The sequence below is a fragment of the Idiotropiscis lumnitzeri genome, chromosome 1 (assembly GCF_059441095.1).
Source record: "Idiotropiscis lumnitzeri isolate Australia: NSW breed Sydney's pygmy pipehorse chromosome 1, RoL_Ilum_1.0, whole genome shotgun sequence".
Classification (NCBI taxonomy): Eukaryota; Metazoa; Chordata; class Actinopteri; order Syngnathiformes; family Syngnathidae; genus Idiotropiscis; species Idiotropiscis lumnitzeri.
The window spans coordinates 42,464,056-42,489,448 of NC_142391.1; the positions used below are offsets into that span (position 1 = coordinate 42,464,056).

Genomic DNA, 25,393 nt, shown 5'->3' on the forward strand with positions numbered 1-25,393 from the left:
ACGCTTTCATACTTTCAGAGGTTAAAGTGGACAAGAGTAGCAATGTGCATTTGCATTTTGGAGACAATCGGTCACCGCTTTAGACAACAGAACTGACAAAGCGAACAATATAACCTTGCTTGCCTCCTTGCCGTGACGTAGACGCTGAAACCGGAAAAAAATAACAAGCAGAGCTCCAAAAGGGGGCGTGACAATTTGTCGTAAATCTCAACACACACACAAAAAATAAATCACTACAGAGTCTTTTGGAGAGGGAGCATTTTAGTACTGATGTCCTTTTCACATGCAATCCTCTTCTATAAGTGTCAATGTTAAGCTCATCCAAGTGTCTAACCAAAACCGCTATTTATTCATTTATTTTAATCATTTTAATGAAAATCATTACCTAGGTTAAAGTTTGTGACTATAAGTGCAGATAAAAGTTGTTACAACTCATATAACTATATCGGGGAAAGTTTATCAATATTTTCAACATTCAATAACAGTTGAATGAAAATATACAACGAGATCGAGAAATAATGACTTCTAAATACAATACAATGTACATTCATGAAAAGTAACAGAATAAAATACATGCAAGAACTAGAGCAGACAAAGCTTGAACAGCTATAACTATCTCTTAAGGTATTTAGAAACAGCAAATATGTGAAATACTGATAAATTGGTAAGACGTAACTTGAAGAAGGTCAGTGTGACTTGGCAATGCATCCTTTTCACAAGTAGCCCAGCCCGTTTCGAAGAAAGTGGCAAAACAGAGGGATGTTAAAACACAGACACATGAACTGCAAGAAAATGAGACACAACACACATTTTGCAGATAAAAAAAACAAGCAATGACATTGAGATAAAAATAAAACATGTCTTTAAAATTACCATACCACACACAACTAATTTATTGTGAGAAAATATAGGTCGACTGTATTTATCTATTTGTCCGTCTGTCATACAGTCAACAGTTACCTCATTGAACACGCAGCAGCAAAGTATAATGATCCAGTTCAACTCTACAATAATTGGTATTCATAGTTGTGGATTTAAAGTTTAGTTACTTCACCTGTATGATGAAGAGTGTGACAACGCCTGCTCCGGTGCTCCGATAGTTTCCAGCAAACCAGTCCCTCAATTTAATGAGACAACCCTGAAATTAGAGAATGAACTTGAACTCCTGAACTTGTTAGGACAATTAAATAATATATATATATATATATATATATATATATATATTTACAGCGTGTGCATACAGAGTGTGTATACAACCATTTCAAGTGATGAATAATAATGTCAAAATTTGGGAACGGAAATAAATTCAGGTCAGGTCAGGGAGGACGTGCAAAATCCATCAGTCTTATCAAGCAAGGTGTTCGTGTTCCCTGGGCACACGCTGTATATTGACCCAGCATTAGTTATCCTAGCAGTGAGGCACTTATTGTATGTATCTTCTGTGGAAAGTGTTCCACGAGGGCGTAGTGTCTTATATTGCAGAATAATTCACTAAATATCCCATTTTGGGTCTAAATTGAGCAGCCAATGTTTGACACAAAGTGCAGCGTTTTCATTGGGATAAAAAGTAGTCCAGTCTGCACCTGAGGTCAATTGTTAATGTGAAAGCGTCTTGCAAAATAAACTGACATAAAATCAGTTTGAGAGTGGCTAACCTCTTGCCAGTTGGTGTGGATGGGGACGGTGCAGGGATCTTGGACACAACAGGAGACGGGAGCTTTACCCATCCAGTCTGCCTCGCCATGTACTCCACAACACCTAAACTGAACAGAGACAGGGAGAAAAGTTAAAGCCTAATGCTGAGCAACATCTTCGATTCGGGCGGAGGGAACTTGATGGAGCCATCAATAAGTTCTTTTTCAGTGAAGCGATGAACAGCATTATTCACCAAGTGCTGGACGGCATCAAAATCCTCTTTAATGGTCTGGTTCTCTGTGGGACCTGACTGCCTGTAGATCTCCAAACTTTGTGTCAGGTCCTTCTCAAAATAAGTGTCTATCTGTACAGTAGACAGAAACTCAGTTATCTGCAATTTTCCATTGCATTGGACAGTGAATCAACAAAGATCGCAGGCAGTAGCAGAACAATTGCTATTTGACTTAGCATAATGGACTTTTCCTGCCATAAAAATCCAATAAATGATGCGATGATAGTGAAATGGCAGTTATCCTGTTGTTTTGCATGTTGGCAGATGTACAGGAGTTTACTACCACTCTGCTGTAAACCAGGAACACACATGCCATGGCCAGCTCTACCAGCATCAGGATGAACAGAAGGATGAAAAACTGCAAATGGGGAAAATCATATTCATATAGGATTATTAGTAAATTAATCAAAACCAGTTTTTACAACACATAAAGAGACATGACGTTTTCTATTGGTCTAACAGTTTGACTAATTACACCTGTAATTGGCTGGAAACCAGTTCTTGGTGTACCCCGCCTACTGCCCGAAGACAGCTGGCATAGGCTCCAGCACTCCTGCGACCCTCGCGAGGCGAAGCATCTTATATAATGGAAGGATGGATTAACTAAAGGTATATGAGTAGCTTATTGCTATGGTTTGAGGTTTGTGTTTTGATTGCGCTTCACTTTAAATACAACGCAACTTTATTTATATAACGCATTTAACAACGGCTGATCAGACACAACTCCCAGATTTAACGTGTTTGATGTTAACAAAGATTCTGCTTATTGAAGATTTTCCTGATCCCATGTGCAACACATTGGTGTCTATTTTTTAACATATATTTAACTCATCCAAATTTTGTTTACTGTTAAGATTTTTTCCAATGAGCTCCTTTGCCGAGGTCATCATTAAATTAATTCTGCACATAATGAAGGATTTGGCTTGGTATTTTCATGGCACACCCAAATTGTGAAAATGCTGCCGTGAGGCTATTTGATCATGATACATACTCACACTTATGAGAAGGCAGCGATTCTCCTTCATGGCTCCGAGCACTCCCAGATAACACACGCAGGTAACAATAGTACCAGTGACCACCAGGGTGTTGGCCGGGTAGATGGGCCAGAAGGTTGTGACGAGAGATGCAAACTTGGAGTGTATACCTTGAAATATCCCAAAGGCAACCACAAAGGCACCACATAGCTCCAGAACAGACAGGAAACAACATCTTACGTTATCATTGTGGCTTGAATTCAATTGATGAGCATCTGAAGATTCACAGGATTAACTTGCCATTTTAAAGTATGAACTTACCCAGCACAGGAAATTGAGAAATACCATCAGATTTTTCAAGCAGTTTACACAAGAGCGATCCATCCCTTAATTTTGTGGGACCACATGAATTTATATTATCTTAGCCAGAGTAACAGATCTGTTTGACAGACGAGCAGAGTGACTGCTCCTTTTAGTGCCTGTGTGTTTACACCACAAAAGTGTTTGATATGGTGACACTCAGCCATAAACATTATGAGCACTTGTGACCTATTACACATGAAAAGTTTATCCATTCACTTTGTTTCAACTTCCTACATGTCTTGAGTACACTAAAATGTCAGTAACTGCTGGCCATCCTAATCTACTCAGTTCCAATTTCCCGTATGAGAAAACACAAAAATTGAAAATATAATTCCATGTCCAAGTAAATAAAACCCACTGTGAATTGAAATGCTGACGGTATGTTTTTATTAGGGCTGTCAAAATTAAAGCAGAAATTCTGGATTATTTGAAATGTGCTATATAAATAAAATTGTATTGAATTAATTAAAAAGAAATAATTCACACAATTAAATATTTCAACTGAGTTTGATTTACTTTAAAAATAATTTGCAAACTTTGCAAATGTGCCATTTTAGCTGTACAATTTTAACACATCACAGAACAAAAAACCCTGCTTAAGTCAAACCATCACTGCTGGAGTGTGGTGCACATAACTAAATATACTGTCAACGTTTTGAGCATTGGTTCTCAGAAAAAAATCCTGTAAAGATGGACTCCATTTAGATTGTATTCGATGATCAAAGAAAGCTAATAGAACAGTCTGACTTAAAATACTATTCATATTTGGTGATTTTACATTAATTACAAGACATTTTACAAGTAAATACCTGTTATAAGCGTCACAAACAATAGAAACAAAAGTGATTAATCACAATTACAGGGACTTTTCTGCGATTATTTAAAAACATTTAATCGTTTGACAGCACTAGTTTTTATTTTGTCTATAGTACTACTCTAATACTATATTAACAATACTGTGAAAGAAGAACATTAAAACCAGCTCACAAGAAAATGTAAACTCACTCTGTGAAAATAAATACAGCATTTTTTCCTTCAGTGTTACACCTCAAAAATCACCTACTGTTCCAGACACAAAAATAGTTGAATGACTCACCGCCAAACAAATGTGCATGCAAGTAATCACTGGTAGCCCCTCTTCCAATCATTATCAGATGTGGCTAACAGTTTCTTGTCCTCAGCATTCTGTGCTGACTGGAAAAAGTTAGAGATGGACGGAAGACAGACAGCGGGCAGCGAAAGATGTCAACAGTCAGAAGAAAATGTGGCTTCTGTCCACATAAACACAAAAATACCAGATCAAACTATCAGCTCTTAGCCCAACTTGAAGCTTTCCATTTTCATTGTTGCATCATTTGTTTTAAAGAATGTAAATGGAAAAATGAAGACAAATGCAGACATTAAACGATCTTTCTAAAAGTATTTACTCCAAAAATACTGCGATGCAATAACCCGAGAAGGGTAAACATTTTCATGGAATACCAATTGCACATACAGAACTCAGTGGTATGTTACTTTTCAGGATTGTCCAGCAGACGGAATCATTTGGTGAATATAGTCAGCCTCACAAAAAGAGCTCTTTGCGGTTCAAAAATAAAAGCCCACACCTCACACTGCTTTGTTATTCAAAACAAAACATGAAATTTAGTGATATCTGCATTTCTTCTCTCATTATATTGTTACCAACAAAAATGTATTCTGGCGGAATGATCAAATGTGTTTCTATGAATGTGCATTGACTTGTGTATTACAAAGGCTACAATAATTGTATGTTATCAACAGCAATATGTCGATTGAATCGTACACAACTACACCACATGGAAAGTGCCTTGAAAAAAACAAGATGTAGCTTAATAAAAAAATATGAAAAGGGTCATTTTTGAAGGAGTACTGAGAACTTTACCATACTGTCCCGTAACGTAGCTGCTTGAATATCTTGTTGTCCCTGCCTGAAAATAATCATTTTACTACTATAACAAGTAAAACATGTTTGCAAAAAAGATCATTGAGAAGCCTTACGGGGTCACGGTTTGGTAGGTGAGACTCAACAGTAGTCCATTTCCAAAATAATAAGGGCCACAAAACATTGAAAAGTATGCAATGTCACGTGAGTTATGGACTGCTTTATAAATCAAAGACATTACCACATGACATTGTGGTAAGACTTCACACATGCCATTAAAAATTAAACATTTTCTTTGCTTTTACATTCAAGTACAATGAGGAATGGTTGTGCTGGTGTGTGCAGCCACAACAGTAACAAAATACATTAGGTGTCCTTGGTTTATGATGGACATACGTGTTGCAAAGTTATGACTGGCGGCCTCACCACTAAAATTCATTCATTGTGATTTTCTTCATTTTTATTTTTAAAGTGTTTTTACAATTAGATTATATTACTCTATGGAACATTTTCATTTACGTACAAGATCTGGTTTAAATCACCACTGTAAGACTCTGTCGTAAACTGAGGACCCCAAGTACATACCTTCCAAAATAAATACAAATAATAATGAACGAAATTCAAAGTGGGCGTGACGGCACAGGACTCTGACGTTATTTCACTAAGAAATAAACGAGAAACCGAAAAACTAGTGGGTGAAAATTGAAATAAATAAATGTTTAGCTCCAAATATTTATCAGTTAAGTAGAAATTACATTTGGTTTGCGCTAGACTAAAGTCACTGAGCAAATGATTGAAAAGGTTAACCTAAGTATTCAGGTTGCAAAAAAAAAAGATGAAGTGACTCAGGAGCCAAAGGACTGATTTCCTTGCAGTAAACCCCTACAATGCTTCAAATGTTTGATGCTGGCGGCACCCTGTGGTTAGCAGTGGTAAAATAAAATACTGCTACATAAATTCACAGATTTTGATTCAGGGATAGCTTAAGCATTTTGTCTTGTATATTCCTGCAGGTGGTCATGCGACCACGACTGAATGTCGACAAGTCAACATCCTACGATATTTAAATGACAGTTAAGTGGTTTTGAAGTAATCTGCTGTAGCAGTTTTATCACATTGCAGCTCTCAGATGGCACATCATTACATCTATCACCCATTAATAGCTACGGTGTTCAGACTCATTGTTCGTTACCTTGTATGGTACTTTTGTATTGTGGGCTGTTTTCAACCAGAAAACGTTTGCTCTTAAACCCTGTGCAGCTGGACTCTTGTTTCATTCAATAGAAGCGTTTGCGTTTGTTTTCCTCCCAGCGCCTGTAACGTTTTGACCCGCCCACCACCAGCGCGCACAGGCCCAGGAACATGAGGAGAAAGGTCAACAACTGAACTTCACTCAAATTCTTCAATTGGATTCCCACTGCAAAAAATAAAAATTGAGAGGTTGTGTATAACAGTGCAAGTGACGTATTGCTGCACTGAGAATTTATCGTTTTAGTCGTATTTCTGACTCTTAATGAAAATTATACATCTATAATCACTTAATGACTGTTACAAATGTAATGGGAAATTGATATTTAACAGAATTATAGAGGGTGGGAAGATGCCTGAGAAATGGATGAAAAATCTGTTGTGCCCATTTTTAAGAACAAAGACGATTTGCAGAGTTGTGGAAACTATAGAAGAAACAACTGAAACAACTCGATGATACACACAACCAAGTTATGAGGAAAAAATAGTGGAGGCCAGACTGAGGACAGAAGTGAGTATCTGTGAGCGCCAGTATGGGTCCATGCCTAGGAACACCACAGATGATTATTTTTGCCTTGAGAGTGTTGATGGGAAAATACAGAGAAGGTAAAGAGAAGTTTGTTAAAATACTACAGGACAATATAAGGGTAGCAGAACAGAGGACAGAGGAGTTTAAGGTGGCCGTGGGACTGTATCAGGGATTAACTCTTTAGGCCCTTCCTTTTTGCAATAGTGTTGACAGATAAAAAACTGGACTCCCCATGGACCAAGTTTGTCGCAAATAAGATCAAAGACCAGCAGTGGAAGCAGGTGGAGGAACATTTCCAAAAGTGGAGGCATGCACTGGAAAGGGTTGAAATGAGAGCGGCAGAAGAGATAGCAAGAGTGGAGTACGTTAAATACTTGAGATCAACAGTCCATAGGAATAGTAACTGTGGTAAAGAGGTGAGGTCATAAGACCAAGCAGGTTAAAACAGATGGAGTCTTCTACGATGAAGGGTCAGGTTTAGAAGAGCCACCCATGACAGAAAGAACAGAAAGCAGCTTTCTTTAGGTGTGAACAGGATGGATAGGAGTGGAAATGAGCTAATCAGCCAGATGTTTTGAGGGCAAAGTTAGCGAAATGAGACTTAGATGGTTTGGACACATCCAGAAGAGAGGTAGTGAGTCTTGGTAGAAGGATGGTGTGGATGGATCTGCCAGGAAGAGTGAGGAAGAGTAAGACTCAAGAGAAGGTTGACAGACGTTGTGAGTTAAGACATGAGGGCACTTGTTAAGAGCGCTTGTTGGAGGGGATGAAGACGAAGAGAAAGCAGTCGTCGTATTTCTGAATGTAACCACTTGACACTCAGCGCTGTGTGTTTTCTTAATCAATTTGCAAACAGAAACAGTCCTCTGCAGTCAAACCTACACAACTATTCATTTGATATACATGCTAAGCTTTTATACAGAATAATCACGTGATGTAAAAGCTCTTCCAGAATGGAAGTTAAGACGAGCCAGTTTCTTCTACCTTGGAATTCATCATCGCCGTCAACCCTCGGGATGTGCAGACTCTCCTCTATGCCACTCTCTTCTCTCAGCTCATACAACTTCATGGAGATGATGTCATGGTTGTCTGTATCAATATGCATATGTCAACAATGTGCACTGAACTTCTGGTCCTTGAACAAATGAACGGTATTTATCGTTCGTACTCGAGAGGTCACCAGTGGCAGACGAGGCTCCAAAGTAATTGCCTGTAGGTAAATGTACACCTGTAATGTTGGCACAGGCTTTCCAATTCTGTTTACCATCGACAGCTATCATGACCTGCAAGGGGTAAAAGGAAAAATCTGGATCAATACAGAGATAATAGGGACTGTAACAAAAGAAAAGACTTGCGTTGCCATTATTTCAGTTATTTTTTTAAACAAATGTGCATTACTCTAAAGTTAATTTTAGGACAAAGTTAAAAATCAAACAAAAAAAAGTTAAAAAAGGTGTTGAGTGGATACGTTCTTTTGGAATAAATGAGACCTTGTGAATGATTTCTTTTTTTCCTAGATGGAGATGAGCAAAGGGCAGCACAGTGGACTACTGATTACCATGTCTGCCTCACAGTACAGAGGTCCAGGGTTCGAATCCTTCTTGTGGCCTTCTTGTGTGGAGCTTGCATGTTCTCTCCATGCCTGGGTGGGTTTTCTCCCAAATTCCCAAAACACGCATGGCAGGTTAACTGAACACTCAAAATTGGCCCTGGGTATGATTGTGAGTGTGCATGGTTGTTTGTCTTTGTTACCAGGTGTGCTTGTGTGTGTGAGTGGTTGTCGTTTGTCTATGTGTGCCCTGCACATGGCTGGCAACCAGTTCAGGGTGTAAACCGCCTGCTGCCCTGGGATGGCTGGGATAAGTCTACAGCTTGCCCGAGACCCTCGTGAGGATGAGCGGTTCAGATAGTGGATGGACGGACAGGGGGACATGCATACATATACATTATATATATATATATATATACATTATATATATATATATATATATATATACATTATATATATATATATACATTATATATATATATATATATATATATATATATAAAATGAGTCTGCTAAACGACCAATTGAACTATAAGAACATGGATAACAGGGTCAGTTTCGCCCAAAAACAGAATGTTCATAAATCATCCAGGTTTTGTGAAAAGGTTGGCTATGATGAAAAACAGTACATGACCAAGTATAAAAATGTTCTTCGAATGGCGTTTCCTACCGTCAATGTGGATTGGGTGTATCTAATGAGCAGAAATGTGTCATCTCTTGAATTGCGAGCCATCATCGAGCAGCCTCCGAACTCAGAGGGTAGTCCATCACTATCGTGGTCATAAGACAGGCTCCCATTCCCCAGCATCACTGACACATAAGGGAAAGTATACTGTGAGAGGGAGAGATGGGTTACATTAACATGAATGAAATGAAAAACACAACTGAAAGATTCGTTTTTGCAACATCCATGAACATGGCACGGGTTAACACGTCATATGAGCTTTAAGGTCTCTTTACTGACGTGTCATATCGAATTATTTTGCATATCAAGGTTTCCCAGAATGTATATCATAATGCAATGCATTTAATTCATCAAGTTATAAAGACAATAATCCCTGCCATGTGTTTCTTATCAGTAGTTGAATGTGTGTCATATTGAACACATTTATGTTGCACTAGGCTTTAAATCTGATCCCAAAATGTATTCTTTGTTCATGTTAACATTCTCTTCCAACTGACATTTTTTGCTATATTTCAGTCGAAGGAGGATTTTACCTTAAGTTCTTGAAAAAGATCTGCACAAGGAACGACGATAACACTAATGCAATTATTTATCTTTGTTCCTTACATTACTATGTAACTCCATTCCTTGTGTTGTTGATTGTCCAATCTCTTGTAAAACATTATTTGTTTATATTATTTATACTTTCATTATTAATATAACTATTAATTATAACGTGTTAAACCTTTTATTTTTACTGTATCCCCTGGCTCATTTGTTTTAAAGTCACAATTTCTTTTTATTAATTAAATTGTATATATTGAAAAAAAAATGGTGGCACAGTGAACAACTGTTTAGCATGTCGGCCTCACAGTAAAGAGGTCCAGAGTTTGATCCCAGGCTCCGGCCTACCTGTGTGGAGTTTGCATGTTCTCGCCGTGCATGCGTGGGGTTTTCGCCGGGTACTTCGGCTTCCTTCCACGTTCCAAAACCATGGTTGATAGAACACTCTAAATTGTCCCTAGGTATGATTGTGAGTGGGGATGGTTGCTTGTCTCTGTGTGCCATGTGATTGGCTGTCAACCAGTTCAGGGTGTTCCTTGCCTACTGCCCTAAGTCAGCTAGTATAGGGTGCAGTACACTTGCGTCCCTCGTGGGGAGAAGTGGATCGGGTAAGGGATAGATAAATAATTGTTACATCTATTTTTTTTTTTTCCTCAATGTAAAATGATAATTTAACACCACAAACATGGGGAAATGGTGCCCGAAAATTAGTACAATTGATTACAGGAAAGGATTCCCAGGTACCCAGAATTGAAACCGAACTGGTTCAAATGTGAACGGTACGCATACCTAGTAAGCATCCACTTAATACAATAACATAATAATGGTTTGGTGAGACCCACAAATAAGGTAATATATACACTCACATCATGCATATTTTCATCATTATTTGCATAGGTGTCCACAAATACTCCGAGGCCATTGAACTTGTTTCTGCTGCCAAAAACAGGCCCTGAAAGCAGATAACCAGGCTCAGGATTTTACATTTCTCACAAAAATCTGTTTAGTTTTCTGGTGCCATTTCACAAAACATCAAATGAAAATTGTACTAAACTACACTATACAACAGTGGTCTTCAACCCTGTTCCTAGAGGTCCGCTGTCCTGCCCCCCCCCAATCTCTCCCAGCTGCAATCCATCTGATTAAAATGAGCAAATAATCAACAAGGTGTGCAGCAGAGAGAGGTGGAAAACAGGCAGGACAGCGGACCTCTAGGAATGGGATGGAAGACCTCTGCCATAAACTAAGAACCCATTGATACGAGGTAGTCGTATCAAAGTGTAGCATAGAGTTAAATGATACTGGCCAAGGAGCCAAGCCTCCTACCATCCTCCATGCGCTCTTTGGTTAACCAGATGGCAAGACCATCTCCAGCCAAATTCTCCTTTGCCCTGCCGTGGATTTTAAAGTGCACCTTGAGCTCCCAGTCATGTAACGTCAAAGGCTAGAAAGACAGCAAAATAAGGACCAACAGGTTAGTCATGCATTGTGCAAACATTTAGGACATTATAGGTGCCATGTTTCACGAAAGAAGAACTTGTCTTTGTGCTTGATAAACTGGTTTGATAGTTTCCATATGATTTGGCTTCCAGTCCAAGACTTACAGTTCGACCCCAGATAGCTCCCTGTCTGTGCGGCTGGTCCGGGGTGAGCCTCACATAGTCAGTTGTCACTAAAGCTGTACCCTTCAGATCCCACGGTGAAGAGCTTGCGAAGCCTAACCCTACAAGACACAGGCAAATTTTCCCCAGCCTTCAACAGCCTCACATTTTTGCAAGCTTGCCCTAATCAAAGTCAGTCAAGTAAAAATACAGTTGTTGACATGAACTCATGAGGCACTCATAATGAGCATGACTGGCATACTAATTTGTTCTCTTATTACCACAGGACCAAAAGTACACAAAGCTTGAGTAACGGTCAACTTTCTACATACATACATACAAAGGGGTGCTGAAGGTTCTAGAATGTCATGTAACTTGACAAATAGGGGTGCACGAACGAAAAGCAATGATTTAGACGTGAGTGCATCTGTACACAAACATGCGTCTAGGTCTCAATATAGTCTGAAACGGCCAACGGCCTAAGGAGGCTGTGAATCAGTCGGTAGACATGCTGATGATTCAATGTTTCTTTGACTTTAGTTACCTTGAATAGTATGACTTTTGAAGAGTTTTTACATATTGTAACATCATCATGGTAATTAACACTACAAATACAGCTCTTCTCTTCCAGTAAGTGCCCAATTTACAGCACTTACAAGTTAATTCAGTAACACTAGTCTTCTACCTTCTTGAAATGAGCCTATTATGTTACAAGTTAATTCAGTAAAACTAGTCTTCTACCTTCTTGAAATGAGCCTACTATGTCCAGTCAAATAATAATCCTCTCTGAATCAAACTTGAATTGAATTATTCCACTTTAAAATTAATTGCCCTTGAATTGTATTCAGACCCCATGTAGAGAGATACGTATCACATTGTCTGATTGGAGATACAACGTATTGACAAGGCCATGACCTTTTTACTTCAACTTTGGTATCATATTTGACTGCAAAGGGGTAATTTGTCTTATAACGCACATCTTTGATTGAAAGTAGTCATCAACTTGATCAATTCTGCAAGGGCCCAACTTAAACTCAATGAAAAAAGGTGAATGATTTATACACTTGTAGGACAAGCATGTGAGTCATTTTAAACCAACAATGTTAGACTACAGACCAGTAGTGCCAGTTTGTGCAATTGTGCCTACAAGTTATTTATTTGGATATCTCAATACTTTGCCATTGTCTGTAAGTCCTAAACAGGCCCTCATCTTAAACGGAAGGTCAGTGTTAGGACATTCAGGAGCATCACTGCGTATCATCAGTTTTCTTGGGTTCAGTCACACAGTGTGGTTTGCACAAAGGAATTGCGTCATATAGGCGTCAAAGCATGTTTGACTCTTTGTGACCTTTTCCTGTTTTACTGTGCTTTATATATGTAAATATATATATTTTTTACATTTATTATATTTTTGCTGGACAATTTTATTGAATAATTATACCACAGTGTGCATATATATATATATATATATGATTTTCTGACACCAAAGTTTAATTTCTGAACTGAGTATGTGGCAGTTATATTGTTTGTAAATTGATTCAATAAAGTAAAAAATAACAATCGGACGTCATTAATGAATGAGGCCAAAGATAGCTGAGATTGTTTTAATGTAAAAAAATTAGTACATTTCCAAACATCGCACAACTATTCAAAGCGATGTCTCGGTACACATGAGGTCTGAAACCTGGTATCTCTATATCGCTCTTTTTCGGCCAGCAGTTTGTCGGAATAATTAGTTTCCGTTATTCACGAGTCCACATGACTATAAATTATACTGATGAGTAGATAAACAACGCATCAAAACTAAACATTATGCATTAACAGTCATAATAAGTTGTATATAATAATGGGTTCACTCGACGTCACGGTCCATGCTATTTGCAGATATCTTTACATTATTACAGCATTTAATTAATATGCAACTTGTGAAACATAGTTACGGTAAGGTAATTATTACCGAACAAACAATCGATTAAAACTGCCATCGACTAAAGGGTAAATTTTCGTTTTGAAAACCGATGCAGAAAGCGTCATTTTCAGTTCCAGGTGCATACACCTGTCAGCTACTTCAAAACTCACCACTATAAGGCTTTACGAGAGAATAATCCCGCTTTAAAAACTCCTCCGTAAAATCCTGATATTCCGCCATCGACAGCCGTAGAATACAAAGCAGGACTATCAAACATGTTATTTCGCGAATGATTGTCAAAGTAAACATTGAAGACATAGTGGTTGGGAAACCACAGCGACAAAGAGACGATGCTGTCTTCAACGTTTTCCTCTTTCTCCGCCCCAACCCCAACATCCAACCTCCCTTCTTCTTCTTCTACTTCTTTGAGTTAGAAACCAGCGTTCTGAAGCATCACCGCCCCCTATCAGACTGGAGTAAAGTGAAAAACGCGTCAAGCGTGTCAGACTGTCTTTAATATCCGTTAGTCCGTTTTCTGTACTGTTTCTCCTTACTGGGTTCTCAGGGGGATAAGCTGTTTTAATGACCCCCTTTTCACAGATAGACACGGTGAGAATCCGAGAGCAAGCATAAATAGGGATTTATTCCAAACAGGGAATGCACCTTTTCTATTTCTTGGATATATCCTCTGTGAAGAATTATTATTCATGAAAAAGAAATTGCGTTCTCTCTCAAAAAAAAAACTTGCATTAGCTCGCAAAGATTGTGAGATAACATTTTTTTTCATGGTCTTCAGGTAAATGAATTTGTCTTGGAATACAAAGGAATTATTGAAAATAAGCACAGTTTTGTTGTGACATATCTTAATAGAACAGTTGCTACGCTGTTACTATGGTCGTGTTCTGCTCCGGTCTTTTATTATGTCATACAGGCTTAATGCCTAAGAGCACAGATGTATTTCTACATGATACTGATTGCAGCAATTCATTTACGTTCAAATAACTCGAGTTAAATATTGTTTTTTCCCTACAAGCAACTCACACAAGTCAATTAAGTTAACATTCCGAATTAATTGAGTTAAACAAACTTAAACTAATGTCTAATATGCGTGTATCCGCTGTGGCATTTAAAAGGAGTGCATGTTTGGCGTCCCCTACCAAAAAAAAAAAATGCCTGCACTTATCAGGTTCTGTTGGGACATTGGCCACGTGCACCACAACAGGTGCTTACTCACTTTATCTTTTTGCACTGTAACAAATCATTTGATACTTTTTGCAGTGTTCCCAATCATTCAACTGAGTGGTTACTTTGTGATGTCATGTTATTTTTTCTTTTGCATCAAACCACTGGGTTTCACTGGCTCATGTCCTCACGTTTTTTTTACACTGTTCCATTGATGTTATCATTGCTATTTAGCTGGTGGAGCCTGCATGAGGCCCTCTGAAGGTGCCTAACGCTTACTGTAAGTCCAGGCAAGACAAACAATAAATTACAGCTTCATGTATATTATATCACAGCAATCACAACTTGTTTACAATTGCAAACTATTTTTAGGGGTTGGGGGGCTTCTAAGATGGACATTCCTCCCACATTCCAAAAACATGCATGGCATGTTGATTGCACACTCTAAATTGCCCCGAGGTATGAGTGTGAGTGCGGATGGTTGTTCCACTATATGAGCCGCTTCTCCTCATGAGCCTCGAGGCTATCCCAGCTATCTTCAGGCAGTAGGTGGTGTACACCCTGGACTGGTTGCCAGCCAATCGCAGGGAACACAGAGTCGAACAACCATCTGCGCTCACACTCACACCAAGGGGGCAATTTAGAGAGTCCAATCAACCTGCCATGCATGTCTTGGGAATGTGGTGAAACCGGAGAGTACCTGGAGGAAACCCACACAGCCACGAGGAGAACATTCAAACTCCACACAGGTAGGCCGGTACAGGAATCGAACCCTACACTACTCAGCAAAACACAAAGATCACCACAAGAACACAGATAACACAATTTGTACGATTATATATTAACTCGACTAGATATCAACCTAGAGAAAATTAGACGCATTATAATAATCAGCTTCAATCTAAATTTGCATTGTTAGAGGTGCAAAATGATTCACGTGTATTTTATTCATTTATGTACTTATTTATTTTAGTAGTAGAATCACACAGTATAAGACGAAACTTTGGTTTTTACGAACGTTCCATGGAGGCACTGTGAGGAAGATTCCAAGTAAGCCTTTTTGTTTGCTATCACTCATGATTCCATGCCACGCTGCGTTGATGCCACCCCGCGTACGCCACAGCAGGGTCAAAAGTCTGAAACTCAGATTTGAAACTGGACATGGTAATATTATAATGCTCTCGTTTTGATACATATTAGGTACAAAAACAAAAGTAACATTCTAAATGATTAAAAAAAATGACGGCGACTGAGATAAGTGTAGAGGGCGATTGACTCCAGAAGGGGGCAGTAATTCACATTAACTGCATTGCCATGTCCTAGTTACGTCTAAAGAAGAAGAAAAACGTACACAAACAAATGTAGACGGACACCGAACTAAATTATGGTGTCTTTTGCTGCGTCTGCCAATTTAACCAGAGTGTATGTTGTTCATTGACGGTGATAATGATTTCCGTAAGCTACATCCTGCTATGTGGGCAATTCTTCTTGTTAGTTTCAGTCATTCTTTTACAGTGTTTGGAAGGGATCCATTCCCAAAACTCGTCGACAACCGATGTAGCTACCGCTTCCCCTACTTCTGGTTCGACGGGACTTCCTTTCTCCGAGCAGACTCCAGAAACACTAAAATATGAACTACCCGTGGAGAGTACGAATTATACAGACGCATTTGAGTACACGGCTGTATCGCCGGTCGTCCTCTGCAGTTATTTGTAAGTAGCCTCGCTAATGCTACAGTGCTAACTCAAGTGATCAAACGCTAACACATTTGAGCAGTCGTTGCATTCCAGGAGATGCATTAAATACGTAACGTTGGTAATTAACCGTTATAGATGCATGGATAGTTGAAACTATTAGCCTATATACATATTGTTTTACTTTGGTTTGCCCCTGAAATGTACTTTAACATATTGGGTCATTGTACTTATGATTTCTGCAGTTGTACAAAATGTTTTCCAAGAAACATTGGCACGTTTTATTCCTCACAAAGATAATTCCAGTTGTGTTTTTCTTGATCAAGGCCGGAGGAGTTCATCTACTGTCAGGATCCTGTAGATCATGCTGGAAATCATAGCGCCTTTCTGGAGATGGGCCATGGGTGTGTTGGAGTAAGTCACTTGCCATGCAGCCTAAAATTGTGTTCACAAATATACATACACCCAGCATGGGAAAGAATGCCATATGTAACAAATATATTCATTTATACATTGGCGATGAGTGGAAAAAAAAACAACAATGACCCATGCATGCAACCACATTTGTTGTAAAGTAACATGATAACTAACAGTCGGCAGCTATACTCATAGCGAATTCTAGGGTTGACACAAACTTTTGATAATGGATTATTTCAGATAATTTTTGCAATTAGTCTACTATTCAGATCACAAAAAAATCGCACCATATTAAAATGAGCAAGCGGCTGCTCTTCTATCACCATTATGTGCTAACTAAAAATAATGGCAGTTATGGTAATACATAAGGCTGGGTGGATATGGCTGAAAAGTATAACTTTAGACATATCTTGACATAAAGTATGTTTAAAGTATCATATAACTCTTTAATATTGGTCAATATCATTATATATAGAATTTTTATTGCATTTATTTTTTTTACTGTTAAACCACTGGAAAAAAGGTTGAATTTGTCTTTTTCTTCAACCTGTGGAAAAAAGTTAGAATTTATGTTTTTGTTTTTTTTTTTAATATATGATCACGGTTCTGTAAAAAACGCGTATGTCCAGCAATCTTTTCAAATGTTTTATGATAATGGGGTTTCCGTGTTACAGACACCCCATTAGCATTAAAATTTTTAATAAATACAAAATTATTAAACGATATAATACTTTATATTAAGACTAAAAGAAGTCAATGCAACTATAAAAAAAATGTAATAAACTGTTTAATATAACAATTAAATGAACACATTTTCAAACAATGTGCGTTTTAGGGCTGAGTGATATGGCTGGAAAATATTTCACAATATTAGTATTTCATATCACTCAATGTTGATAGTTATTCAGTTTTTTTCCTGTCCCTGATTGCTTTTTGTGTACATTGTAATGTGCAGTTTCTCCTCCACCAGTTCATTGTGAATTCCGATTTGCATTAGATGCCACCGCAAAGCCATATTGTTGATACACTTAAATTAGTCTTCATTCAATGGTCATACAGTGTAAGTGTAGTGACCTAAAATTCTCTTGCAGTACATGCATTAGCGTCAATCAATCATCTTAGATCTATTTCATCTCTTTAGCTAATACATTATTCTCAGAGTACAATCATATTTTACTTGCCTGATTTTTGACGAAGTGTTCGATGCTGAGGCTTGGACATGGCTAACATTAGCACTAGCACATCAGATACAGAGTACTCACAGGTGTTTAATTGGATTGATAGGAGTAATGTCTTATCGTACGGAGTCGATGGAGTTACGCCATTTTCTCGTTCCTTGTATGACCCTCGCCCGCGCCGTTGGTTTAATTTCTTCGTCGTTCGTTCGGATGCTTCTTCTTCGTTTGTTTGGGTGCTTCTTCTTCTTTGGTTAGGTGGCTTCTTCATGTTTGGAGGCTGCTGCCGCGCTGTCTATAACCCGCACAATGCTGTGGTCGGTGTATGCGTTCAGATTTTTTTTTTCTAGCAAACATTTTATCGAAAGCATTTTCTATTGATATTGATCACGTGACTATCGCGATACATATTGATATTGAATCATCGCCTAGCCATAATACATACAGGTCGAGGTAAAACTGCAAGAGATGAGGGTTATGGTCACAAATGAAAATATGCGATAGAGTGAATCCACAATAACCAAACCGCAAAGTATCGAGGTAACACTGTGTTTGTAAACATTTCACTCTTTTTGGGCTATAAACATTTTTTGTAATGTTGAAGACATTGCAAACAGATGGATGAAATTAGGGAAAGATAGCAGGCACTTTATACGTTTCATAGTTCCAGTGCAGCTCGGCATAGTGTATAGTTTTTGGTGCCATTTAAAATGCACAAAGTGTTTACACGCTTGCGCTAAACATCAATGCGTATTGTGTTTGTAGATGGCCGCAGCACCACAATAGTGCATAGAGACAAGCATGGCAACAATTAAAAAAAAAAAAACTATTCAAATCAAAATCGGGACCTGAAAATCAAATCAAATCGGGGCTGAGTGTATTGTTAGATCCCTATAATGCAGTGTTGTGGGCGGCCACAAAAGCTGTGTGCAGATGTGGATGCCTGGTGAAAATTGTCAATTGTCCTCGGGTTGACTTCATAATAAATGGCAACTAAGGTATCCACCTAAATCATTGTACTAGTTGAGGCTTTTATGCTGAAGTTGGCTTTGCGGCACTCTGCATAGAATGAACGACCGTTAAAGTGGCCGGATTGACTTCTCCCACACAAATGGCTTCTCGATTCGAGGGGTGGCGGCGGTGGCTAAACGTGGGAACACGCCGACGAGACTGTCGTGTCCATCTCAGTGCGCTGTAGCTTCGGCGGTCTGTCAATATGTCATTATGTGAAAGTGGTCTGTGGTGCAAAAAAGATTGGCCACTGGGCAACAGTCCTTAACTGTGCTAAAACAGCTCGTGGTCTCAAATGGTTTCATATTACTAGTCAGAGGTGGGCTATTAGTGTTTTTTTTTTAAGCTGCTATGAGAAAAACTGAAATGGTTGCCTGGGGCCATACCAACATGTTAACTCAATTTTGTTAAACAAGAATTAATGATGTATTTTTTTTAAATAAACAAATAAATGAATTAATTAATAAATAAATGTCAAAGAAATTAGGTTGTCATATTATCAAGTTTCAAACTATGCTTTCAGGTCATTTGATTTTCAAGTGAACAGTGTACCCTTGTTATCCAGTATTGACAGAAGTGCCTGTACTGATAGAAAGAGACAAGCCAGGCGCTCATTCCAGACTGATACGAAGTAAAAGTGTCTGAGATCCAAGGACGCAAACTGAAGTCACACTGACCGTTATGCAAGGGGTGTTTCTTTTCTGTATGAGTTGCATATTCAAATTGCTTTGCTGCGATACAATAAAAGCCTTGCAGGAACAGGAAGCAGGAGCTTCACCTCTGACTTCAGGGGGCTGCTCCGCGCGAGACACAAAGACAATCTTGGCTGGTTGACTCATTTGTCCAGGCTTGTTTAATAGAAACTTCCCTGACAATAAAGTGTGCTGACATTGTGAGCACAAACCACAATTAGCTGTTCTCATGACTCCCAAATCATGTTCAGGGCAAAATCCACTCTTCACTCCACTGTGCAGGAAATACGATTGTTGCTAACAGGAGGACCACAGTTGATGCTGGTTTAAAAAGAATATACCGCTAGAATGGTCAGCGACAACACTGCTGCTGCTCATGTATATAAAAATAAAAGCAGCACATACTTGACGTTTTAGTTTGACTTCCTAAAGAGTGTGTGCGGGCCTGGTGTGGCCCGTGGGTCTGACTTTTCTCGGATGTGTATTTAAGTTATTCCAGTCAGTCATTGGGTAAAAAAAAAATGAGCACCAGAACCTTGTTTGGTGCTCTGAGAGCCACACTAAACTTTTTTTGTGCACCCTTAGTTCAAAGATATTCGTGTCACCACATTTTTTTTTATTCAAACATGACATCAAAAACATAACCTCTCTGTGCTAAGGATAATGACAATGTTTACTCGCCAAATAGCTTTCAGAGACTTCTAACTCAGAAATGGAATCAGCCACAGCATGCTTCCTTTTTAGATTTCCGCGCATCACTATCATGCTAACATGAAAGGGAAGTTGCATGGCATTCCTGATCAGCATTTTTAGTGAAATGCCTTCAGACTCAGCGTGGTGGATGACTGGTTAGCACGATGGCCCCACAGCGCAGAGGTTGAGGGTTCGATTCCGGCTCTGGCCTTCCTGTGTGACGTTTGCATGTTCTCCCCGTGCCTGCGTGGGTTTCCTCTTTCTCTCCCACACTCCAAAAACATGCATGGCAGGTTGATTGGACACTCTAAATTGCCCTTAAGTATGAGTGTGAGTGCGGATGGTTGTCTATGTGTGCCCTGCGATTGGCTGGCAACCAGTTCAGGGTGTACCCCGCCTACTGCCCCAAAACAGCTGGGATAGGCTCCGGCACCGCCCGCGACCCTTGTGAGGAGAAGCGGTACGGATAATGGATGCCTCCAGACCTTCAGGCTCTATTGGGTTGCTAACACCGGTTGCAAATATGCCTCTGATGTATGGAAGACCACAAATGCCAAAAACATAATTAAGTCATCAAGCATTTATTTAGTTCAGAATTTCTTTATTTTAATGTATTTTATTGTAGTATATATGTAGTATTTTGTTTCAATATTCACAATTTTTTTATTTTTGTAATTAAATACTAAAAGAAAGAAATACTCCAGGTTTTTTTTTTTTTAATTTATGTGGGCACTCTCGGTGATGATGATAAAGATGAATTTGATTAAATGATGATAAGTATGGACCTCTGACCACAACTTAAACATGGGGTTTGATTGTTTTCTATTAACAGCACCTGTTTCCCTTTCTGTTGATTTCAGTGGGGAGGCCAGACGAAGAAAGAAGTGAACCACACGCCCGTTATCTGCACAGCACTTGATGATATTGAATGTGCCGGGCCCAGAGAATTCTTGAGAGGGAATGTACCCTGCATCAAGTAAGTGGGTGGATAAACAAGTTTATACTTTGTACCATTATGGGTTCCAGTTTATGTCAAAATATGTCAGTGGCTTGACACGATAGACTCATTTCTGTTGTCACGATACATATCGCCAAGCTCTAAGAAACACTATTTTGGTTCCAACTGATTCCAAATCCCAATCAACTGTTGAGAGTGCAAAAACAATCACCAGTCTTTCTTAACTCATTCACGACCAGCCTAGTAAAAAAAAAAAAGGATTTTGACGTATTTATCCGTCAATGGTATTGAATGAGTTAAGCACAACTGCCTTCTGTCAACTTTTTTTTGAGATGATGTTTTCACCACAGTTACAAATTGGCAGTGTTATCAATCCACCAGAATAATATCTGGATACAGTCACATTTATCCCTGTTGATGGTTTTAAATGATGCTGTTTTTTTGTTTTTTACTTCCACAGATACACCGGACACTATTTCATCACCACTCTGCTGTACTCCTTCTTCCTTGGTTGTTTCGGGGTCGACCGTTTTTGTCTGGGCCACACAGGGACGGCAGTGGGAAAGCTTCTTACACTTGGAGGTTTAGGAATCTGGTGGTTTGTGGACCTCATCCTGCTCATTACTGGCGGCTTGATGCCTAGCGATTACAGCAACTGGTGCACTTACTACTGACCAGAAGAGCAATGCCTCAAGTTGGTTCTACATACTCTACCTTTCAGCGAACAGAAATGAGTTTTCAGACTGGTTCCAAACTACTCAGCTGAGATCCAGCAAGGTTACCTGGGTAAACAAACATACCATTGTACGACTTGGACTTTTCTCATGAGGAAAAACAGCCGATCGTGTGCATACGTCTGTCAAGAAACAAGCAAAAAAAGAACAAACATTGAATCATTTCTAATTTCAAATACTTATCTTATCTTTCATTATTTCTGCATCACTGACCCACATGAATACACATTAAAATTGTGATGTGTGGATTTCAACATAACTTAATCTCATAACAATTTGATACATTATGTTCACATTATTCCCAAGTCAACCGAAGATGGCCTTCAACTGCGTTGGTTACAATGAATAAATTGATTCTCATTGCTACAAGATGCATGCTAGTGGGATTTTTACACTGCAGTGGTAGTAAAGTATTTGACTTAAAAAATTTACACCTTCAAATGAAAATACAAATATTGCTCGCGGAGATGAAATTCCCATCTGTGACAACAACCTTCAAGTAACACCATTTACAACTTCAAATTCATTATTTTAGTTTTAAGACTGAAAGGTGCCATCCTTTTCCCTTACGGGCAGATAGCTTCCCAATACTTTCATATATTTCATGTAACGTGACTCCCTGCGGCAAGTACAACTGCAGGGGGAGATGGAGTTTTTTTTTTCTCCCCCTCCTTTTGTGGTTGCTTGTAGGACAAGTTGGTGTTGACTGCATTTGATAATAGATGTGCTGAATGTGACCAGCTGAGTTTAGGTAAAGAAAATGTTTTCAAATAATAAACCCATCTAGTATACTTTCTCGCTTTATCCATGTATTTTTCCATGGGACACATAGGATGTTGAGATTTATGTGATGAAAAAAATGTTTTACTCCACATTGGCAGTTTCACGCTTCTGAAAAATACAGTAATATATGTTGACTTATTTATCTTTATGAAATATATTGTTGACAACGTAAATGGAAAAAAAACAGCTGTTTTATATTGGATCTTCTCTAAAAATGTAGTTCTGTACAATGTGTTCTCAATTTTGATGTAAATAAGAGACCAACAATGTCTTGTGTTTATTCTTGATCACAATATGGTCTGATGCATTGTGTCCTCATTATAATTAAATGTTTTGGCGTTCTACCATTCGCTGCAGGTGCTCCAGTTTTTTTCCCAAAGTCCAAAACCATGCAACTGACTATTCAGGTCAGTTATGTGATTTTTCATCTGTTGGCGTAACCTGTTGCCAACCCTGTCACAAATCTCTTCTACCTCACTTCAAAGCATCATTGCCTGCTTTGACCAAACAAGCTTCTAGTTTTGGTCATACTTGACACGGATGCGCAAAGAAACATACACTCCCAAATACCTTAGAAACCCCCAGTCAACTTGTGCATGAAAAGGGGCTCTCAAGCACAGTCTTCAATTTTATTTTTAAACTAATCAACCCGGCATAATGCCGATATTTTAGCCTTACCCATATCAACAACAATATTGCACACTTACTGAATTTCAGGAGAATACATTTCTAAAGCTTCCTCCATCTCTATGTTGCTTTTACTTGGGATTGCAGTGTAACCTCTTCCATTAGCTTATCACAATTTTAAAATGGAAAGGGCGCAAAGCTGATCCCTGATGCACTCCCACTTCCACTTCATTCTACTGTGTCACACCTACATCATACTTTACCACATGTTTGTCCCTTAGCCACATTTCTGGCTTGAAACAAGGGATTTCCCAAAAAATTGGGGGTGGGGAGAATCGTGAAATTGAATGAAATGCATAGGATGTTTTAAACTTTTTTCTTTTTTTTCCAACTAAGACTGAAAAGTGGGGCATGCAAAATTATTTGGTCCGCCAAGATAATACTTTGTAGAACCACCTTTTGCTGCCATTACAGCAGCACGTCTTTTGGGGTATGGCATGATCTTCTTGTGAACATCAAGAGACAGAGAGATTTTTTTTGCCCATTCTTCCTTGCAAAAATGTTTGAGCTCAGCAAAGTTCGATGAAGAGCATTTGTGAACTGTAGTTTTCAAATCTTTCCACAAATTCTCAATTGGATTTAGATCTGGACTTTGACTTGGACATTCTACCACCTGGATATATTTAGTTTTGAACCATTCCATTGTGGATTTTTGCCGTGTGTTTGGGATCATTGTCTCTTTGGGAGGTAAACAGACAGCCCAATCTCAGATCTTCTGCAGACTCCCAACAGTTTTTCTTCCATAATGGCCCTGCATTTGGTGCCACCCTCTCCCAGCTGAAGAAAAGCAGCCCCAGACCACGATGCTGCCACCACCATGCTTGACAGTGGTGATGTTGTATTCAGGCTGATGTGCAGTGTTGCTCTTTCGCCAAACATACAAGTTTGCATTTAGCCCAAAAAGTTCTGTATTGGTTTCACCTGACGAGAGCACATTCTTCCATGTTTGTTGTCTCCCAGGTGGCTTAAGGCAAAATTAAAATGGTACTTTTTATGGATTTCTTTGACAAATGGCTTTCTTCTTGCCACTCTTTCATAAAAGACAATTTGTAAAGTGCTCTACCAGTAGTAGTGATAGGCACTCTGAAACCGAAGCTCCGGCGCACGCTTCAAACCCGGAAATAAAATTGCTTCGGAACATTGTTCCGACGCTCACTCAGTCAGGAGAAAACACGTGACCTGTGATGTCCGAAACAATAACTGTTTCGTTTCGTTCTCTAAATGAACTCTAGTAAACCCTGTGACTGTCTCCAACGGGGTGTGCGCGGCGTGGGGCGACCCCGACGCTCAAATACGATGAGCGTTAGTACTTCTCGGCAGCTTTTAGTTTTCAAATTAAGTGTATTCATTGAACGTAAGCATGTCAGGTATACAAATACTTAAATGTATGGTTTTAAAGTAGAATTAGCCCGAGTCACATTTTTAATGCAAGCCAATTTTACAAAGTAACCTAAAAATAACTGTCGATATATTCATATACATGTTTTGAAGCTAGACAAGTAGACGTGCATACGTATTTTAAGGTTTAATAAAATTCATAAAATGAATTTGACCATTGAACATTATATTTAAGTACAGTGACTGCTGGAAATCAGCCACAGTACCGCAGTGGACTTTGTATAATGGGTGGTGCAAAAACAAACATGAAAAAAGAGTCATATAAAACACTTCTAATTTTATTTTCTAATTTTGAAGGCGTCAGACCGCCTAGTCGAGACACTTCCGCTCTTCGAGGTAACAGTGAGCGTCGAGGTCGCCGCAAGCCTCGCACCCTTTAAATTTTTAGCATCTGTGCTACGTGAGCGCATTTTTCTCAAAACGCGAAGTTGTCAGTAAAAAAAAACAAAAAAAACAAAAAACGAATAAATCCAAAGACTGTGGAAAAAGTAATATTTTTAATTATACATTTTTGAAATACATATACTTTTCCTGTGCCATAGTTTTTGTTAATTTATGTATGTAGAAATTGGTATCCTTTAGTGTGTGAACGTATGAGTCGTGGTTTCTTAGCGTAACATTGTTTCACACTTTTGTTTTGTTAAGACGTCAGGAAAAAATAATGAAATGCCATTCGCATTACTTAGCTGGACATTAAACAAGGTATGGGGATTTTTTATTGACTCAAAAACTGCCACA

The 25,393-nt window shown here is 38.8% G+C and overlaps 3 protein-coding genes across 6 annotated transcripts; 1 reads left to right on the forward strand and 2 right to left on the reverse strand.

The window, feature by feature from the left end:
* Positions 1-241: 241 nt before the first annotated feature.
* LOC148344695 (leukocyte surface antigen CD53-like) lies at positions 242-4,532 on the reverse strand. Of its 4 annotated transcripts, none has more exons than XM_088301612.1 (7): positions 3,223-4,532; positions 2,923-3,111; positions 2,214-2,285; positions 1,889-1,999; positions 1,656-1,763; positions 1,055-1,138; positions 242-709 (listed from the first exon to the last, which is right to left on the reverse strand). In XM_088301612.1, the coding sequence occupies exons 1-7, from the start codon at positions 3,283-3,285 to the stop codon at positions 629-631; spliced, it is 708 nt and encodes a 235-aa protein (XP_088157738.1). In that variant the 5' UTR covers positions 3,286-4,532; the 3' UTR covers positions 242-628. The 4 variants fall into 4 exon arrangements, with proteins under 4 accessions (XP_088157738.1, XP_088157737.1, XP_088157739.1 ...); XM_088301611.1 differs by having other exon boundaries at positions 2,211-2,285; XM_088301613.1 differs by having other exon boundaries at positions 242-782; positions 2,211-2,285.
* A 139-nt stretch (positions 4,533-4,671) lies between these two features.
* LOC148344696 (VIP36-like protein) lies at positions 4,672-13,631 on the reverse strand. The gene is made up of 8 exons (XM_088301610.1): positions 13,402-13,631; positions 11,326-11,444; positions 11,048-11,165; positions 10,588-10,673; positions 9,164-9,325; positions 8,113-8,227; positions 7,929-8,033; positions 4,672-6,584 (listed from the first exon to the last, which is right to left on the reverse strand). Exons 1-8 carry the CDS (start codon positions 13,625-13,627, stop codon positions 6,445-6,447), a joined length of 1,071 nt encoding a protein of 356 aa, XP_088157736.1. The 5' UTR covers positions 13,628-13,631; the 3' UTR covers positions 4,672-6,444.
* A 2,110-nt stretch (positions 13,632-15,741) lies between these two features.
* On the forward strand, positions 15,742-22,917 carry tm2d2 (TM2 domain containing 2). Its single transcript, XM_088301615.1, has 4 exons — positions 15,742-16,125; positions 16,434-16,521; positions 20,956-21,071; positions 21,514-22,917. Exons 1-4 carry the CDS (start codon positions 15,860-15,862, stop codon positions 21,725-21,727), a joined length of 684 nt encoding a protein of 227 aa, XP_088157741.1. The 5' UTR covers positions 15,742-15,859; the 3' UTR covers positions 21,728-22,917.
* Positions 22,918-25,393: the final 2,476 nt, after the last annotated feature.

What these genes read in the sequence shown, in the direction of transcription:
- LOC148344695 (XM_088301611.1), bottom strand. Translation starts at nt 3,285, where the DNA reads ATGGATCGCTCTTGTGTAAACTGCTTGAAAAATCTGATGGTATTTCTC. An exon ending in ATCGCTGCCTTCTCATAAGT is followed by an intron (nt 2,286 to 2,922) that starts GTGAGTATGTAT and finishes CCCCATTTGCAG; the next exon opens with TTTTTCATCCTTCTGTTCAT. An exon ending in TTGATGCCGTCCAGCACTTG is followed by an intron (nt 1,764 to 1,888) that starts GTGAATAATGCT and finishes GTCTCTGTTCAG; the next exon opens with TTTAGGTGTTGTGGAGTACA.
- LOC148344696 (XM_088301610.1), bottom strand. Translation starts at nt 13,627, where the DNA reads ATGTTGGGGTTGGGGCGGAGAAAGAGGAAAACGTTGAAGACAGCATCG. An exon ending in CAAAGAGCGCATGGAGGATG is followed by an intron (nt 10,674 to 11,047) that starts GTAGGAGGCTTG and finishes ATCTGCTTTCAG; the next exon opens with GGCCTGTTTTTGGCAGCAGA. An exon ending in CGGCGATGATGAATTCCAAG is followed by an intron (nt 6,585 to 7,928) that starts GTAGAAGAAACT and finishes TATTTTTTGCAG; the next exon opens with TGGGAATCCAATTGAAGAAT.
- tm2d2 (XM_088301615.1), top strand. Translation starts at nt 15,860, where the DNA reads ATGATTTCCGTAAGCTACATCCTGCTATGTGGGCAATTCTTCTTGTTA. An exon ending in GTCGTCCTCTGCAGTTATTT is followed by an intron (nt 16,126 to 16,433) that starts GTAAGTAGCCTC and finishes TTCTTGATCAAG; the next exon opens with GCCGGAGGAGTTCATCTACT. An exon ending in GGGAATGTACCCTGCATCAA is followed by an intron (nt 21,072 to 21,513) that starts GTAAGTGGGTGG and finishes TTACTTCCACAG; the next exon opens with ATACACCGGACACTATTTCA.